The sequence below is a fragment of the Nannobrachium achirus genome (assembly GCF_963921795.1).
Source record: "Nannobrachium achirus genome assembly, chromosome: 8".
Lineage (NCBI taxonomy): Eukaryota > Metazoa > Chordata > Actinopteri > Myctophiformes > Myctophidae > Nannobrachium > Nannobrachium achirus.
In genome coordinates this window covers 11,388,569-11,404,089 of record NC_137817.1, presented here as the reverse complement: position 1 = coordinate 11,404,089, position 15,521 = coordinate 11,388,569, and the positions used below count along the sequence as shown (strand labels likewise).

General features: G+C 40.3%; 1 protein-coding gene across 1 annotated transcript; it reads left to right on the top strand.

Annotated features, from left to right (window-relative positions):
* The first annotated feature begins 575 nt into the window (after positions 1-575).
* LOC308290479 (delta(3,5)-Delta(2,4)-dienoyl-CoA isomerase, mitochondrial-like) lies at positions 576-13,786 on the top strand. The gene is made up of 10 exons (XM_080732334.1): positions 576-938; positions 2,003-2,171; positions 5,309-5,397; positions 6,358-6,482; positions 7,276-7,324; positions 7,482-7,546; positions 8,275-8,345; positions 10,988-11,059; positions 11,711-11,861; positions 12,916-13,786. The coding sequence occupies exons 1-10, from the start codon at positions 902-904 to the stop codon at positions 13,018-13,020; spliced, it is 933 nt and encodes a 310-aa protein (XP_080588460.1). The 5' UTR covers positions 576-901; the 3' UTR covers positions 13,021-13,786.
* Positions 13,787-15,521: the final 1,735 nt, after the last annotated feature.

Here is a 15,521-nt window from a genome sequence, read left to right as displayed (position 1 = left end):
CTTCAACAGGGGGTCCGGGACCCCTAGGGCGTCCTCAGAGTTACTACAGGGGGTCCTCCAAATCTTTGTGTGATTTTTTATATTAATTAAAAATAGCAGATCTACAATGTTTGGTGTAGAGGGGGAAAAGAGCAGACTAAGTACAGAGTGAAATGTCAAGTTTATTAATTTTGACGGTTCAAGTGGTTAAATATCTGAAAACACAAATTGACATGAATCCAAAGTACAATGATGATTGTGCTGTCAAACGATGAAACTGGAATCCATGAAAGTTGTGGGGGTCCCTGCTTCATCTCTCTCTCGAGTCTCAACTAAGGGGTCCTTGGCCTAAAAACGTTGAAGACCCCTGTTGTGCTTATACTACATATTATTGTAGTGGGGTCCAGGGTCAGGGACCCTCTGGGTTACTTGAAGTGAAGGGGTTCCAAATGGACCCAGGTCCAGTGGTCCATCGTCCACACATTCCTGGCCAGAAACCGGATCCCAGCCCTACGCGTAGTAGTCGAGTTTGAGCCTCGTCGGACACCGTACACCTTAGGTAATTGTTGTTAAACATGCGATAGATAGACGAGCAACATTGATGTTCAGATTGTTATAATTACAACATTTGAATTATTGCATTGAGTCTTTGTATGATAGATTGATTCTAGCTACGAAGAGCCCAGCTACTACCACCAGATATAGCTGTTTGGCAAGGTTTCTACTACAGTAGCTACTAGCTACTGTTAGCTGAATGTAGGTTAAAGTTGACAGGGTAGATAGCAAGAAAGCTGGACGGTTTGAAGTGACTTTTTCAGCTCACAGTTTCTGACAGAACTTGAGAAGGAATCTGCATTCTGCACTGCAGTGACCTCAACGTTTCATTTCAGACAGTCGGACTCTGGACTGGATTGAAAGGGCAATGTTGTCATTCACTGTCAGGTCAGCTCTCATGAAAAGTAAGTGTGTGTGTGTGCCGTGATTTGCATGTTAATGAAAGTCTCATATGAATCACTAACATGGGTAGTAGAGTTTACTATAATACGATGTATCGTTTAATGTAAAGTAAGTGACAGCATTCTCTTGGGGACTGCCCCATAGAAACATACTATTTAGATTTACAAGCTAACAGCTAGTTGCTATTTCTGAGGTGTTGGTTTCGTAGGTTTGTGGGTTGTACTTGTAGTTGTAAACATGACTTTTCACTTAAAGGAGGACTTCACCACTTTTCAACCTGTCTTCATATAATAGGTCCTCACTAATGTTCATAATAAAATAGCAAAAAAAAAAAAACTCATAGGAGAGCTGTCAAATCCTTCCACCGGTGACATCATCGTTTGACAGATTTTTTTAAACAATATTTTTGAAAAAAAAAATATATATATATTTAGATTTTTATTATCACGGGAACAATGGCTTCCACTTTAACATTGCAACTTTTCAGGAATAGAAAGCCTGCAGTTTCTATTAGCTTGCATTTCCCATTGATGATGTCACCGGTGGAAGGATTTGACCCACCCACAGCTCTCCTATGAGACCCAAACTGAGTAGAAAAAAGTTGTGATATTTTATCATGAACATTAGTGAGGACCTATTATATGAAGATAGGTTGAAAAGTGGTTAAGTCCTCCTTTAATAACATTAAGTGAGCTAGCTGTTAGCTTCTAAATCTAAAGAAAATGTTCCTAGGTTCCACAGCTGTATTCTGTTAAAACACAGTATGGCTCCTATTTAACCCCTTTCAGAAGAACCCTGTATACTTTTTTGTATTTGGAAAAAGTGTACTGTATACACATACAGTGTTAAAGACTAGCTCTTATTGTGTTCCAGTCACATTTGACCCATTTAAAAAGCTGTAGAAAGATGACAAAAGCACTGTTTATTTGTTTTGAAGCTGCTGCAGAAAGCCTCATGATGTGAGTGTTACATTGGAGAGTGAAAGGGAAAGTTTCTGTCACCAGGCTTTTGTCTGTGAGTAGGTTAGGAGGCCTCAGCTCTAATCTCCCATCTCATTCTGTCTCAGACAGGTGTCTGTGGCTCCCACTGTGTAGTGCAGCCAGAAGCATGTCCTCCCCGGGGGGGCCGACCCCTCCCTTCACCACCCTGGCCATCAATCATCCAGCTGAGTCAGTCACTCATGTTGAGCTGCACCGGCCAGAGAAACGCAACGCTATGAACAGGGCTTTCTGGAGGTATGAAGTCTAGACTAGACTGTCATTCAGTCTACTGTAATTACATACCGGTACTGTACGTATGCGTGAAAAGCAGGTTACTGTATATATACAGTATATACCAGTAAGACTCCCTAATCGGGAGATAAGCGACCGTTGGTCGCTTATCTCCACAAATAGGCCAAAAGTTTGTTTTACCAATTATCAAGAATACGGGCAGTTGACAGTTTGCCATGGTTACTCATTGAAGTTGAATCTCCATATATGGAGATAACCTACGCATCATACTAAGTCTGACCTCACCAGCCCATATTTGGGCATGAGCAACTTATGTCTCCATATATGGAGATATGATGACATCACACAGTCCTCAGCCGATGATGTGGCGTGATGTCATACAATACACAAACGAGCCCTACAGTATAAAGGGGCAATTCTTGCCAGGAAAGAAGCATTTCTTCGACTCAGACCTTATCGCCAGGGTTGGCTTATAGCAGCTGTCGGTAGGACCATATATGGATTCTGTTAGTGTGGATCTCCTAACAGGGCATCTTCTGGGATACAATCCCTTTTATGCCCATATATGGAGATCCCTAACAGAATCCCTTTCATGCCCATATATGGAGATCCCTAACAGAATCCCTTTTATGCCCATATATGGAGATCCCTAACAGCATCCCTTTTATGCCCATATATGGAGATCACTAACAGCTAACAGAATCCCTTTTATGCCCATATATGGAGATCCCTAACAGAATCCCTTTTATGCCCATATATGGAGATCCCTAACAGAATCCCTTTTATGCCCATATATGGAGATCCCTAACAGAATCCCTTTTATGCCCATATATGGAGATCCCTAACAGAATCCCTTTTATGCCCATATATGGAGATCCCTAACAGAATCCCTTGTATGCCCATATATGGAGATCCCTAACAGAATCCCTTTTATGCCCATATATGGAGATCCCTAACAGAATCCCTTTTATGCCCATATATTATGGAGAAATCCCTGCTCTGAGTATCTGACATCAGTGTGATGTCACCTGTTTATGCCCATATATGGAGATCCCTGCTCTGCGTATCTGGTTGCTATGGTAAACAGTTGGTTGCTAGGGTAAAAAAACATGGTTGCTATGGTAAACAGTTGGTTGCTAGGGTAAACAGTTGGTTGCTAGGGTAAAACCATGGTTGCTAAGGTGGTTGCTAACGTACACTAACAGACCAGCAACAACAGACTGTTGCCACAGCAACGTACACAAAGGTTTGTGTACACATGTGGTGTGATGTCATACTGATGCGGAGATATGAGCAGGGCAAAGGTGTGACGTGTGACGGACGGACGGACGGACGGACGGACGGACGGACGGTGGAGGTTTTCATAGTAAACTGCTCCCTGACGATCGCAACTAGTAAGAGGCCTCAGGGTGACATGCGACCTCGCCCCAAAGGAATTATGTATATCAGACCAGTTACGTATATATAGAGACCCCTGCATGATAGTCAACAATGTGATGTCAGAACATACCCATATATGGGCATTCCCATGCGCTTAATATTTTTTTTTCTTGTTTTAAACATGTCTTTATTGAATTTCACATTGAGAAATAATTTGTACATCTCCATGCGCTTAATATTGATGACATCAGGACAGGGATCTCCATATATGGGCATAAAACGGACAAGGACGTATTTTTTTTTTCCTTTTTGCAAGTGTGACTCATGATGACATCAGCGATCTCCATATATGGGTATAAATAAATATAGGGATGTTCAAGCCAGAGCGTGATGTCAGAGCGGCAAACCCATAGAACCACAGACAAACCCATAGAACCACAGACAAACCCATAGAACCACAGTGTCAGGCGTGACGTACAGATAGACAGACAGAGATACACGGACCAGATGTGCCGGTTTTCATAGTAAACTTGTGACCTACGGTCGCAATTATAATTAACCTTTATTGACAGTTCCAGGAAATGCTTTAGAGAGAGTTAGGGGGTGATATTCAGCAAATGATCTGGCCAGCCGGGAATCTACTTGATCAGAGCATTATGCCCATGTGTGCGTGCCAACCACTCGACTATCAGGTCTATGTGTTGCTTTAAAGATGAAAGACAATCAGTCATCACTCTGCGTTTCGCCACAGTGTCCCGATTCTGAGGCGAACATTCGGCAAAAATTGCAGATGTGCAAGTTCACAACGCGTTGCAACACAACGTTGTGATCATTTAGATCGGCTATTTTCTGTCAAAAACATTTGTTGTCGAGGAAAAAAGGAAGAGGCCTTGTATAGACCCCTGGCCCCTGTCAATGAAGTGCATACAGTGTAAATGGCTCATTCTAAAACGGCTAGTTCCATTCCTTGATTCTGATTGGCTGGGTGCCATGGTATACCTGAGACTGTAACCCATGCCTTGAATCAGTTTATATCAAAGCCAGGTGCGTTATTTCTTTCCACTTTGCCGTGAGGCTGAACTAGAGAAGCGAGCGTTTGATTTCCTCTCAAATCCTGCCGTGCGGGTGCTTCTAAGCACCGCCCGCATGCATAGGACAGTGACTGAATGGCTCCGGGCGGGGCTTGTAAAGGCAACAAGCGCCCTCTATTCTCCAGGCACCACTCGGCTGTTTAGCTTAGGTTGCTATGCTAGCGTTTTTGATGTGATATAGCAGCTAAATCTGGATGAAAATAAACATGTGTATGGATCGAATATGGTTCTTAACTTCTTAACATGAGACTGATCTAACACAAGTGTTGTTTCCCTATTTTTTTTGGCAAAAAGAATGACGTGACTTTGTAAACACACACTGGCTTCCGTAAGTCCCGTTCCTGCTGGTAAACGCAAGGAAATGTCTCTTCCTGGTGGCGGAGAAGTGTACTTTTTTCTTTAAATAATGCAATGCTATGATATTCATGTTGCAATATTGTGACCGTTTTAGAAAAGCAATAAGCCACGCGAGGCTTGTGGTTACCGGGGGAGTATACACCGGCTGAGAGGGTCGGAAACACTCGGCTGACGCCTCGTGTTTCCCAACGCCTCTCAGCCGGTGTATACTCCCCCGGTAACCACTCGCCTCTTGTGGCTTATTGCTTTATTTGATCGCTGTAATGAAATCCAGAATGGAGGTTTAACGTGAACATGCTGTTTCTTTACCAGTGAGATGGTGGACTGCTTCAACCAAATAGCTGGAGATCCAGAGTGCAGAGTAGTGGTTTTCTCTGGAGCAGGGAAGTCTTTTACTGCAGGTATGTATAGTTGTTAAAATATTAGTGTATTCTCTCACCTGCATATCACCTTTTTAACTAATTCTCTGCCGATCATGTGTTTATGTGGTTGCCCTGCCGATCAACTTTTATCAACTTTTTTTTTTAAAGTGATTTTTTAGATATATTTTGCGGAAAAAACATGTGTTTCGCATGAAACACCTGTTTATTTTCCGAGTTATTACCGTTGTTTGAGGCCGCCAGGGCCCGAGTTTCCCGATTTGGCAGCAATTTTGAAAAAAAATGTAGTAGGCATGATCGCAATCGCAAAATTGTATGTTTAACCCTCATACCAGCCACATCTTTCAAACATGGCAGCCATGTTTGTTTACATTTGAAGAAAACATGAACGGATTTCCAAGCGGACTTTTTTGTTTGAAAGCTGTGAACAGCGTGCACACACATGGTGCATGATCTAGGCATGGGCGTGCATGATTTCGTGCACAAAAAAAATATTTTTTTGGCAGCCAGGTACTTGGCAGCCATTTTGAAATGGCAGAGAATGAGTTAAACTGTTTAGGAACCTTTTAGGAAAAGCATAAAAGAATCTGTGTTTCAATGGATCCAGTGTATTTATAATTTAGACACAAGCTCTTTATATACATTTATAAAACCTGCAGACAAACCTAAGCACCTTCAACCTGGCACCCCCATTTTGGGCAGGTTATTATCGTCCAACATTTGCAAAGATAGCAGATCTACAAGATCACAACCACACATGGTGAGCTTTTAGATCAGATTTTGACACTTGCCAGAGTCTAAAATAATAAGTTATTAATTTATGAAATCACATAAAAAGATGACATATGAACGTTATGTAGATACGATGGAGGTCTTTTCTCATTTTACCCAATGTGTAAATGAATTAAACTAAACCAATCAATGCAATATGGGGTTACCATCCTTATATTATTGTGTGTGTGTGACTGTGTGTCTGTCTAGGTATTGACTTGATGGACATGGCCAGTGATGTACTTCAGCCAGAGGGGGATGACATGGCAAGAACCTCCTGGAACATGAGAAAAGTCATAGCCAAATACCAGGAGACGTTCTCTGTTATAGAGAAGGTGAACGGCCACTTGCTGAGCTGTGTTTTTTGTGGCCTTTTCATAGACATTGAATGACACATTAATTACCTGCAGTCTTACCTCTGGATCAAACTAAAGAACCTTCACAGAGGGCCTGTGACTTACCTCCCGATTCGATTTCGATTCATAGGGTGACGATTCAATTATATCACGATTATTGCGCTTTCCTGCGATTTGCGATTCAAATCATGATTATTGCGATTTTTCCCCAAAGATTACAGCTTTTTTATATTGAAACATTTTAAAACAATTCTAAACAATATAAAACATTAAAAGTTGAATCATATACTTCAAATCAATGCAGCCAAATAAAGTCAGTCAATCTTTCTGACATTTATTTCAGCCAAAGTGCCAGTGGTACAACATTACAACAACATGTTCCTGGTCAAGATGCCAGAAAACACAGAACACAACAGTCATAAAAAAAAAAAAGAAAGAAAATTGCTGTGCTGCAGGCCTACAGCACTGTGCTAGCTTTAGCCATAACATGACATCCTCATGACCTAAAACTGTTCCTTTAGGACCTGTACTTTAGCTTCTTGCGCTTGACTGAAAGTGGTTATTTCACCTTCAGGTTAATTTCGCCCCTTTTTTTTTCTTTTTTTTAAAATAAATAAATAAAATCGGGAAAATCGATTCTGAAAATCGATTAATTGAATCGCCGGCATTAACATCACGATAATATAGTAAATCGATTACTATGGTAGGAGATGGTGGACATTTCTACGTTGGAATTGTGCTTTGACTCTCTCTCTCTCTTTTCTTTCAAAAGTGCCCAAAACCTGTGGTGGTAGCAGTCCATGGAGCTTGTGTTGGAGGAGGTAATATATCGCGACGACACCACGAGTAACAGCAACATGATAATCTGCCTTTAAGTCCATTATCCTCCTTTTTACATATACTTTTAAAACCTGTAAAACTTGTACTAGAGGAAGACTCAGTAAGCTGATATGTCTGTCATGCTGTCTCTTCTTCCAGGAGTTGACCTGATTACAGCCTGTGATATTCGTTTATGTACCCAAGACGCATGGTTCCAAGTCAAGGTATGGCTACTTTTCAATGTATATATTATTACCTGGTAAGAGCTTATACCACATACATAAAGGCTATAGTATTTCCCTCAGCTGGCCCGGGTTTGATTCCAATATGAGGCTTTTTTTGCTGCTTGTAAGCTGCTTTCTCTCTCTTGCCTTTTCTATCTCACTATTAAAAATACAGCAGAAATCCTGAAAAAAAAGAAGAAAAAAAATATCTTTAAAAATATTTGACAATATTGATTTCCTGGGGGTTCCTTTACCCATTAAAGTTGGAAAATAATCTTGTCACTTTAGATTTTTTCGTTGGCTATAAAAAAATTGCAGATATATCCTAGTGGCGAAAAAAAGAACCTCTGGGAACTCAGATTGCAGATATATAAGCTCACTGCGTGGCACCAAGTGCCATGCTGCAAGTGTGTAGATCTGCTATTTTTGAAAAATCATGTTCTTTTTTTTCTTTCCATATATATTCTTCAAAGCGAACATTTGTAACTCAAATCTTGTTTCTCGGGGTCCATGGACCAAAATATTTTGAGATGGGGGTCTGTGGTCAAATACATATAATTCTAGGGTCCTTGACATTAAAAAGTTTGTGCACCACAGATGAAGAATACATTTTTCAGGTCTTAATGGGTTAAATTGTCTGTATTTATGAGAGTGGAAAACATGTATAAAAATGTTTTCTATAATACACCACACTCTTCATATGCATCTCATCTTGTCTCATGTTGTAGGAAGTGGATATTGGTCTAGCAGCAGATGTTGGAACTCTCCAGAGACTCCCTAAAGTCATCGGCAGTCGCAGGTAATAAATAAGACCGCTGTTAATTACTGCAGACCTGCCAACCCGTACGCATTTTGCGTACTAAGCACGCATTTTAAGGCTCTGTACGCAGGTACGATATTTCCCCTCATTGCTACGCAACTTCGGGGGATGGGCGCGGCGTGGTATAACAGCACATTCTGCAGCAGCAAACGAGGCGAAGATTTTTGCAACCTCCCGTGATGTTCCTCCCAGGCACCACTTGAATGGTGTGTGAATGGGGCGCATGGCGCTGGGGAGCACTAGAACAGAAGATATGCTCGTTTTTTTCGGCAGAAGAAGAATTGAACCGGATGCCATCAGTTTATTTTGGTTTTCAGCGCGGTGCAGCATGTACACTTACGCTACTCATCATAGAGTTATAATAAGAAGCTACTCATCTCATAGCTATCGCCGCCCGGTTTGTACAACGGCGATATTAATACGATTAATTTATAAAGAAGATAAACGGAGAATGGCCGTGTTGTGCGAGTCGTCGGTGTCGCCCCTACAATGCTGCCGTGCAATGAGTAGTAGTCTGACTAACAGGTAATATATTAAGATAACACTCAGCTAAGGTGAATTCACATGTCAGCAGCCACGATGGTGAGAATGAAATGGTTGTTATGTTGTTGTCGCTCCTCTCCACGACGCGGTTAGGGTTTTAATCAAGTGAATCAATAATATTATACTATTAAACTGCGGTCGCCCCCGCGACAGCTTGTTGTGTATGAAGCCTGTGTTATACTTCGTCATACGACGGTGTTGCACGTGAGCGAAGTCGGGAAATGTCAAAACTTGTGACCAGGTACAATGAACTGTAGCATACATTGACCATGATTAGGCTTTAGAGTAAAGATCCAAAAGAATGAAAATAAAATACTGGGCTCCCTGTTCCACTATCTCTAAATGAGTATGAATGAAGGAATTAGGGGGACTATGTGTATTGTCAAAAACATTAAAGGTGAACAAGTTATTTATCACCTGTGAATATATGAAGACATTAATGGTTTGTTAACAATGAGTAGCCTGTATCCTCTATGAATGAATATACAGACTAGACGGTATTTGATCTATACACAATGTAGGCCTATTTTAATGAATGCAATAGAAACCTACATGAGTTGAATACTTTCAACTTCATGCAAATCATGCACAGAAAGGTGGTTTTATTTAGGCTGCTCAATTAACAATGTTTAACAAAGACACAGGTAAATATTTAAAGGTAAATAGCCTACCTGACAATGTAAAGCTATTTTGCTATTTGAATAACATGATTATGTTGATGTATGTTCATTCATTAAGTCACTGGTGAGACTGTTTTGCTAGTCTATTGTTAACTAACTCTGAGCAAGTGCAGTTAATATATTTTATTAAGGATTTGTCAACAATATTGCCAAAGCAACATTATTGTATTGCCTGGTAATACTAGCCTACTTTTTCTCCAGACCAAATGGCATTTTTATTTAAAAGGTTGATCTTGCCTCCTCCTATTAGTGTAAGTCAAGACATGCAATGTGCTACATTTCTGGTGTGAAATTTTGTTAACATAACTGTAAAGGTCCCACCCAAAAAGGCGCGTGGAACCCCCCAAAATATACACTGTTTTGTGCGGGAAAACCACAAAATTTGCACCGCTGGCGCTGCGCGGGCGCTGAGTACTCAAAAAAATTTGCCAGGGTTGGCAGGTCTGTTACTGTTAGCTAGAGTCTAGCTAGCTAGGCAGTCTCAGTGAAAATGATAAATAATACATCTCAACACCTCAGCTACCGGCAGAATGAAGTTGCCATGATCTTAGAATGATTATAGATAATCGGTATGAGAGAGAAATGGTAGTCATACTCGGTAGGATTTGCTGTTTGGTGACACCTTGTGGTCAGACCCAGACCTCTTAACATATTCAATTCCAGCCAAAGATTGTCTGAATCTCAAGTCAACATGTCTCGATTTTTCCACAGAAAAATCTCAGGCAAGCCTCCGATTAGCTCAGCTGTAACGAAAGTCAGTGGTTTTAGCTTTTCTTTAGGGGGCAGTTCTTGGGGGGCCTGTCCATCGAGATGATTTTTCCCTGGCTAAAAATCCCAAGGCGCTTGTCTAAAATGCTTCCAAATGCCAGAGTTAAAAAATGAATAATCACCAAACAGATAAGAACACCACACATGAATGCCCGGTCGCAGAATAAATGCTCTGTGCCTCATCACGCTGCTGGGGTTTTCAAAAACGTGGCCCTCACATTGTAAACAATTTGCGCTAGGAGAAAACGTCTTTGTGGACACGGCCCCATAACCACTTTTCAGTATTTGTGCACCAAACATTAGACATCTAGCTAATCTTCTTCTGGCTACTGCAAGACAAGCAAATGGCTAATGCGCTAGTACCAGTAGAATTCTTTTGAGCTCTTCTTTCTCTTTACAACCGGATTATGTTCAGAATCAGAGTAAAACTGTGTGGTTTAGACCATATATATAGCATGCATCACTTCCTGTGAAGCACTACATTTGAGTATCTAGTAAGAAAGTAAGGGGGCTGACACAAGAGAAGTTACACATTGATGTGTAAAAGTTATAAATTAACACATACTCTCACATGCTTCAATTACCAGTATTGTAACATGTCAATGCTTTTCTCTTTCAACCCATATTTAGCCTGGTGAATGAGCTTGCTCTGACTGCAAGAAAGTTGTATGCGGATGAGGCCAAGAGCAGCGGCTTAGTCAGGTAGGAGTGTGTCCATATATAAACACAGGGTTCCCACGGTCATGAAATTCCTGGAAATATTTTGAAATTAGAAAAATATTTTTCCAGTACTGGAAAAGTTTTGGAATTTATCAAGGGTCCTGGAAGGTCCTGGAAAAAATAGCTATGCATTGCCTTTGGTTATTGATTTTGTTAATACCTCTGAAATAACAAATTAAACATGGGCCAAATTGTCAAATATTAGAGGCAGAAATTGTGAAAATAGCCGATCTACATGCTCACAACAAGGCGAGGCGTTGTGAGCATGTAGATCTGCTATTTTCACAATAGAACCGTGTTATACAAAATTCCTCAACTCTTAGTGCTCGTCAGGGGTCCCCAGTTAAAATATGATTATTTCAGGGGTCACAGCCTGAAAAGGTTGAGAACCACTGGCATACACTACCGGTCTTTGGGCATTGCGCATAGGAGTAAGCGACTTGTTATTGAGCTGAATTATTGTTATATACTGTACTCCTGGAAATTGGGTTAAATATTCTGGAAAAGTTTTGGAAATGAATTGGTAAAAATGTGTGGGAACCCTGTAAACATCTATAAGTGGTAAATTGCATCACTTGTTCCCCAGATCGTGGACGTATCTTCTATGAACAAAACACTTCATATTCTCTCTAGCCGTGTGTTTGCTGACAAGGAGGCCATGATGGCTGGAGCCTTGGAAATGGCCAGCGAGATTGCCGGTCGTAGCCCAGTAGCTGTGCAGGGAACCAAAGTCAACCTCATTTATTCCAGAGACCACAGTGTAGCAGAGGGACTGGACTACATGGTAATGTATTACTTTCTCTTACACCTTTCTTTCTTCATTTTCTTTTCTTTTTAATACAAAAAAGAAAGAAAACTGTTAGAATAAGAACAGAAAGAATAATGCATTTCTTTTGACAGTATGACTTTCTTTGGCTATAGTATTTACTTAAACATCATTATGTATTGTAATTACTTTTATGAACTTTTAATGACATAATCTAGCATGTTTTTTCCCCAACTTCTTTTCCTTTTTGGGATTTTTTTTTTTTTTTTTTTTTTTTTTTAGAGGATTGTAAAGAAACGGTAATCTGAGGTTACAACACCACCTGCAACTCAATATTTAGTCCAGTTCAATATGTCCAAACATGAAAGGTTTGTTCAAATCTTCGGGGGATTATGAAAACTATATATTTTTGGAAACTTCAGAGTATAACAAATCAGAAAATCCATGATTCCATTTGCAAAATCCCGAGGGGAATTTTTGACAGCTGCTGAAAGTTTGTGTCTCATTCACTTACTATACACTATAATAAAAAGGAAAAAAATGTAAGCAAAAATCTGCTTACGGTAATTAGCATGTGAGGGGTCAAACTATTCTTTATTTTTTTTTATGATTCTGAATCCAAATGCTTGCAATGGATTCAGAATCATTTAAAATCCCTAGTTTTACCCCTCAAATGCTACTTAAAGCAGATTTTTTGGAGGTATTGTTTTCCTTTATAAGTATAGTGTATAGTAAGTGAATGAGACACAAACTTTCAGCAGCTGTCAAAAATTCCGCTACGGATTTTGCAAATGGAATCATGGATTTTCTGATTTGTTGTACTCTGAAGTCTCCAAAAATATATAGTTTTCAGAATCCCCCGAAAATTTGAACGAAACTACACAAGCGAATTACCCGGCATCTACCCATGTTTTAACAATGCATGCTAGCTGTATGGTTCTTAGGCATGTACATGTCAATATCAATTGACATACAATTCATATTATTTTCTTTTCCATAGTATGACCTTCAAAAGTTGCTCGCATTACTCTCATCTCCTGTGATTGATGTGTGTCTTGTTCTCCATTTCCAGGCCACTTGGAATATGAGTATGCTTCAGACACACGATGTAATGAAGTCAGCTCAGGCCTCCATGGAGAAGAAGAGTCCCAAGACGGTACCCTTCTCCAAACTGTAAACCAAAACCTGCCTTAGTCGTTGATTTAACACAGTAAGAATGTTAGATTTTTTCTGCTGATGATTCAACATCATGGGTTTCCTGCAAATCTGTTCGTTTGGGATTTAGGCGCCGGTTACACAGAGCTGGATATTTCTGAAGCTAGACATTTTTTTATGCGTTTGGGGCTTGCAGCCACACAAAGCTGGATATTTCGGCTGCGAAGCTGGATATTTTTGAAACCGAATAAATAAGTGGAGAGATTGAAAAATATCCGATTCACTGGATCCGCGTAGAGAGGGAACCTGGATATCTCTGAAGACTTTACTGTGTGTGTGCTTGTTAGACCTAGATATCTACCGGTATGTCGTGTGGACCTAGATATTTTTCTATGTGGATATCTGAAAAACCGGGTTATATGAAATATCCAGCTCTGTGTAGCCTATGCCTAAGAATTAGGGTTTATCTGTAAAGCCAACCTTACAAGACCATACTAAACACTGATATGTGCAAGCAGATGCTGAACGGAGGACAGAGTTGAATCAGGGACAGTGGGCGAGTAGACCGTCCAAAAAGGACGTTTGGAATGTACCAATATGACGTTTATTCAACTGACTTTTCTTATCCTGATATAAAACATGCATATTGTGTGTGGGGTACCTCTGTGTACCGGTACATCAGAATTGTCAATGAGCCAACATCGCAAGTTTTTGTACATTTTTGATGACTGCATCTTCATTGATTCTATTAAACTATTAAAATGTATAAACGCTTTTGCTTCTCAATACAAGAAAGAACTTGATGTTGTTTTTGCTGCTCCATTGTTATACAGTATGTTAAAAATGGCTTCAATAAAATGTATTACAAATGTATTAGCTTCTCAAAAAGGTCAAGTAAAAAGTCTTCTTAGCTCTGAGTTTCTGTAAGGTTCTGTCGAAAGTTTAAAAAGTAAAACTCAAAATCAAAAATAATCTCAGGATGTGTTGTCCCTAGACATTTGTTCAACTTATCATTTACTAATGAAGATATTTCATTGACACTCTTAGTCTTAGGCCTCTAGATTTTTGGCCGCAACCGTTACGTTACATAAACCAGTACATTAATGCTATGGTTGGCGTCTTGGCGATAACATGGCAGCACTGGGTGGGAGCTAGGAAGACGAGAAACAAAACCATCGCCAGGTGCCATTATAAGGTTCACTCCATTCACTCCATTCCAATCACACCACCACCTGCAACTCAACATACTGAGAAATGGGTGTGGGCAGCACAAAGAACAGTGAAAAGATCTTCTAGCATTGTCAAACCTACGACAACTGCTTGGAAGACCAATCCTAATACTGTTCCAAATTTAAGGGCCGCCCTAAAGTCTTTGCATTAGGTTCTGCATTGCGGGTGCATCTCTCCATTCCGACATGTCTCCTTTCCGACAGACACTAACCCTATCTCTTACCCTAACCCTAACCTCTATGGAAGTGTTGCCACTCCGACAATAAGAAGTCACTGTCGGAGTGGCTACATGTCGGAATGGAGAGAGCCCCCCCTGCATTGCAGTTAGTTTTTATATTTTGAATTATTGCTACAGGGTCACATTATTTTGTCCTGGTTCCTCAGACATTGTAGCAGCATTAGTATAGAAATGTAACCATGTACCCCTTTTCTAGTGTGCTGTTATGTTTGTACTCAGAGCTGGCCAAGAATACTAGTATACTGCAGAAGGTTGGATGTATATGACAGATAGTGCTTTCTAGGGATATTACGATTACATTTTTGTTTCAATATTACCGTGGGCCTGTGACGGCATCTTCCATAGGTATTCAGTACAATAATTGTATTGTTTGAATAGCAACAGAGTAGTGATTGTGAAACAACCTGCACAAAGACTAAAGCAACACAAAGCCTCAAACAAGCAGAATGCATCGCATTAATCACATAATCCCTTGTATCCATATTCTGAGTATGTCATAATAAGTGAACATTTGGACCAACATTTTATTTTAAATATTGTATTGTGGACTTGTTATTGTACTTTTTGTTATTGTTACATCCCTACTGTTTTGTACAACATATATCAAGCCATTGTTGAGCGAGTTGGCAAATAATCCAGCGCATTGAGTGCACACTCATCACCAGTATCTTTTGGGTGCAGGCAGCAACCGAAAGCAAGGCCAGTAGTGAAGGCAAATAATGCAAAATGAGGGTTGTGTTAAAGGTTTGTGAGGTTGCTTTCGTTTTTACACAGGAATTCATTATGCTATTAGCTTTAGATCTTAGCCTATACAGTGTATAATATATATATTTTTTAAATGTAATGCCTCATAATGAGTGTTACGGGGCGTTGCTATTTCCCTACACAGAAAATGAGTAGAACCGCTGCTCCTACACTTGGAAAGGAGTCAGCTTAGGTGGTTCGGGCATCTAGTACGGATGCCTCCCGAGCGCCTTCCTAGGAAGGTCCTCGATGCACGTCCCACTGGGAGGAGACCCCGTGGCAGACCAAAGACCAGATGGAGGGATTATATC